The following is a 3,847-nucleotide window of genomic DNA, read 5'->3' as shown; positions in this document are numbered from 1 at the left end:
AAGCACCACTCCTGGTTTTTTAATCATCTTTTCAGATACATTCTGTAATATGTATGTTAAGCCATATAAAATTAACCTTCTAAAGTAACAAATAAAAACAAAAAAATTTGAGAATCATATATTTGTGTGTTTGTGTGTCTACATACATTTTTATTTTCATAACAGTATCACACCATATATATATATATATATATATATATATATATATATATATATATATATATCAGTATGTACATGTGTGTGTGTGTATGTGTACTGGCATTCCTAAGTATTAAACCTTGTGTGTGTGTGTGTGTGTGTGTGTGTGTGTGTGTGTGTGTGTGTACTGGCATTCCTAAGTATTAAACCTTGTGTGTGTGTGTGTGTGTGTGTACTGGCATGACTAAATATTAAACCTTGTCTGTATATGAGTACTGGCATTCCTAAATATTAAACCTTGTGTGCATGTATGTGTGTGTATGCAGGTGCATGTATATACTAGCATTTCTAAGTATTAAACGGTGTGTGTGTGTGTGTGTGTGTGTGTGTGTGTGTGTGTGTACTGGCATTCCTAAATATTAACCTTGGGCCTTATACATGTTAGGCAAGTGTTCTATCACTGAGCTATAGTATAGCTCCATCCCATTTAAAATATTTTTAAGTCAGGGTTTAGCTAAATTGCTCAAGATGACCTTGAATTGTAACCCTTGTGCTTCTGCTCCTAAGTAGCTGGGAATTACAGGGCTAAGTCATCAGACCTGGATTTTAGAAAGTCTTTTAAGACTACTTTACATTTTTCTGGCATACTGGGGATTGAACCCAGGGCATAGAGCTGGTGAGACAAGAACTCTGCCCCACGCCACATCCTCAGCCTTCTGATACTTTCATGATTTCATTTGAGGAGTAGGGAAAGAATCTTCTAAGACAACTTATAATAATCACTTTTTTTCTCATAGGAACTTTGTGGTGGGTTATATTTTTATTATTTTATTTTATTTTGGTACCTGTCCTGGAACTAGCTCTTGTAGACCAGGCTGGCCTCAAACTCATGGAGCTCCTCCTGCCTCTGCCTCCTGAGTGCTGGGATTAAAGGCGTGAGCCACCACCGCCCGGCTGTGGTGTGTCACCATTTTCACGTTAAGAAAGCAAAAACAGAAAGTCAGGTGAAGGAGTGTATGTCTGGAGTCCCAGCTACTCTGAAGTTTGGGCCAGACTTTTGACACCAAGTTGGGCAATGGGGTGCAATTGCAAGTGCAATGGAGTGTGTGTGTATATATGAAGAAAGATGGAGAGAGAAGGAAAGGGGGTTGAAGGCTGAGTGTGTTCTCCCACTACAGGTAATAAGTAGCAAGCTTGTGGGTTCAGACCCATTCAGCTGACATTGATGCCAATATGGTCATGTATTACACCCTCTCTGAATGTATGTGCACAACGTGTGTGCCTGGGGTCCCAAAGACAAAGAAGAAGTGTCAGAAGCGCTGATACTGGACCAGACTGCTAGAAGCAGCCATGTGGGTGCTGAGAACTGAACCCAGGTCCTCTGTAAGGACAGCAAGTGCTTTATCTACTGGGCTATCATCTCTCCAAACCCACACTCACTCTTTTTATAGAATCTAATATCAATATAAAGCGAGTTTTTGCTCGCTTTTAGATAACACACAAGAGTGAATTTGTGTGCTTTAGGGTTGGTTAAACCAGTGTTAAAGGGACAGAGGACCTGGTTCTTTCTTACCTCGCTTCATCCCATAAACCCTAGTTAGCAAAAGACATCACCCTTTTTAGTTTTGGGGGAGAGGGATGTTTTTTCAAGACAAGGTTTCTCTGTGTAAGCTTTGGCTATCCTGGAACTCACTCTTTCGACCAGTCTGGCCTCATACTCAGAGAGCTGCCTGCCTCTGGCTCCTGAGTGCTGGGATTAAAGGCGTGAGTCCCAGTTTAGACCTCATTCTTTTTTTTTTTTTGTGAATGTAAAACATTTAATTTAAAAATGTTGAACACTACAATATATAAAATAGCTATTATAAATGCACATAGTGTATTCTATAGCTGCCAGGTTTACTTTTTTTGTTAAGGAAAACTGTTACACTGTGGTTAAAACTTGTATCTTCAACCTTTGAAAAAGCCCACATTCTATCACAGTGATGTATGGTTAAACACTTGGATCAAGTCATAACCAGTTTTATTGCAAAAGGACCCTGTACATTTATCAATTCTAGTACCTTAATAGCTACCCAACAAGTCATTAACATACAGAAACACGCATCATGAGAAGCAAGTACTATCACCCATCCCTTCTGCACATCGGCAACTTGTCACTCCTGAGCCGCAGGGCCCACAGCACTGAGGTCTGTGAACAGTCACTCTCCCCATTCATCCTGAGTGAAAGATGGGATGACTTAAGTACAAATGCAACATATTATAAACAATTTCTTACAAAAAGGTCACAAATTAAACCAAAGTATTTTACAGAATTTACTACAAAATGCCATAAAAACCGCCTCGACTTAAGCTCTCTCCCCCCGTATCCGGCGAGCCAACTGGATGTCTTTGGGCATGATGGTGACTCTCTTGGCGTGGATGGCACACAGATTGGTATCTTCAAACAACCCCACCAGGTACGCTTCACTGGCCTCCTGAAGGGCACCGATGGCTGCACTCTGAAACCTCAGGTCGGTCTTGAAGTCCTGGGCGATCTCCCTCACCAACCTCTGGAACGGCAGCTTCCGGATGAGCAGCTCAGTCGACTTCTGGTAGCAACGGATCTCTCGCAGAGCCACGGTCCCGGGCCTGTAGCGGTGCGGCTTCTTCACCCCGCCGGTAGAGGGCGTGCTTTTCCGGGCCGCCTTGGTGGCCAGCGGCTTGCCGGGCGCTTTCCCCCCGGTCGACTTCCTAGCGGTCTGCTTGGTTCGGGCCATTTTCTTTCACCCAAAGCTGGAGTCTGAGGCCCGTGCTGGGACCGCCGCGCCGCTGTGAGCGCGCAAACGGGAGCCGCGAACGGCGACAGGAACAGAAGATCTACCTCCAACGAACGACCAAACCGCCTGCGCTCTAGACCTCATTCTTAAAATAGGTCTTGTATCTCAGTCCTGTGGGTTGAATTCCCCCTTCTAATGGCTGTTTTAAGTGAATATTTGAATCATAAGCTTTGCAACTGTTTCTGGAACATGCCCTATAACTAAATACAAAACTGTTAATAATTAAATTGAATACTTAAAAAAATCCAAGTGTATCTCAAAGGAGATGAGAAAGTCCTAAGCCTAAGCCTGTTACAGTTGGGGACCAAATAAATAACAAGAAATGGCACCTGCTCTCCAGTTCTGTGTCATCAGAGCTTCTGGGCAGTTTCAGCTCGTTGCTCCCCCACCCCTTAGCTCTATGTCTATTCATAAGCTAGAGTCGATAATGATAACACAGACCCTCACTTCTCCTAGTTAGCACACTTTTGGTCTACAATTGGAACTAAGTTAAAAATGAAGAGATTAAAGAATATTTTTTTAAAGAGAAGTTTTTCCAGGCCAAAAAGTTGATCCAATGCCAAGTCCAGTCAACATCTAAGTTTAGACTCTGATGCAGAGGCCTAGCTCCTAAAGGAGGTTTTCCAAGGTTTTATAGCAGTGATTTTTAATAGCATTACTAAGATATGCAAAAGTAAACATTCACATGGATGTTCAAATGAGAAACATTCAAACAGTGGAGAAATGCAAGTATTTTGATCTCCAGATCTCCGTCTCCTACTCTAATAAACTCCAGACAGTGCATAGTTGAGTATCTATGATGCTCACCGAAGCATGTCCAAGGCTCTGGAGTCATCTCCAGTACACATGCATACACACACTCATACACACACTCACACATACATGCATGCACA

At 42.5% G+C, this 3,847-nt stretch overlaps 1 protein-coding gene across 1 annotated transcript; it reads right to left on the bottom strand.

Moving 5' to 3' along the window:
- Positions 1-2,141: 2,141 nt before the first annotated feature.
- LOC142845469 (histone H3.3A-like) lies at positions 2,142-3,014 on the bottom strand. Its single transcript, XM_075964216.1, has one exon. The coding sequence runs from the start codon at positions 2,892-2,894 to the stop codon at positions 2,484-2,486; it is 411 nt and encodes a 136-aa protein (XP_075820331.1). The 5' UTR covers positions 2,895-3,014; the 3' UTR covers positions 2,142-2,483.
- Positions 3,015-3,847: the final 833 nt, after the last annotated feature.

The sequence above is a fragment of the Microtus pennsylvanicus genome, chromosome 3, assembly GCF_037038515.1.
Source record: "Microtus pennsylvanicus isolate mMicPen1 chromosome 3, mMicPen1.hap1, whole genome shotgun sequence".
Taxonomy (NCBI): Eukaryota; Metazoa; Chordata; class Mammalia; order Rodentia; family Cricetidae; genus Microtus; species Microtus pennsylvanicus.
The sequence above is the reverse complement of the archived record's forward strand: the minus strand, read 5'-3'. Positions and strand labels throughout refer to the sequence as shown.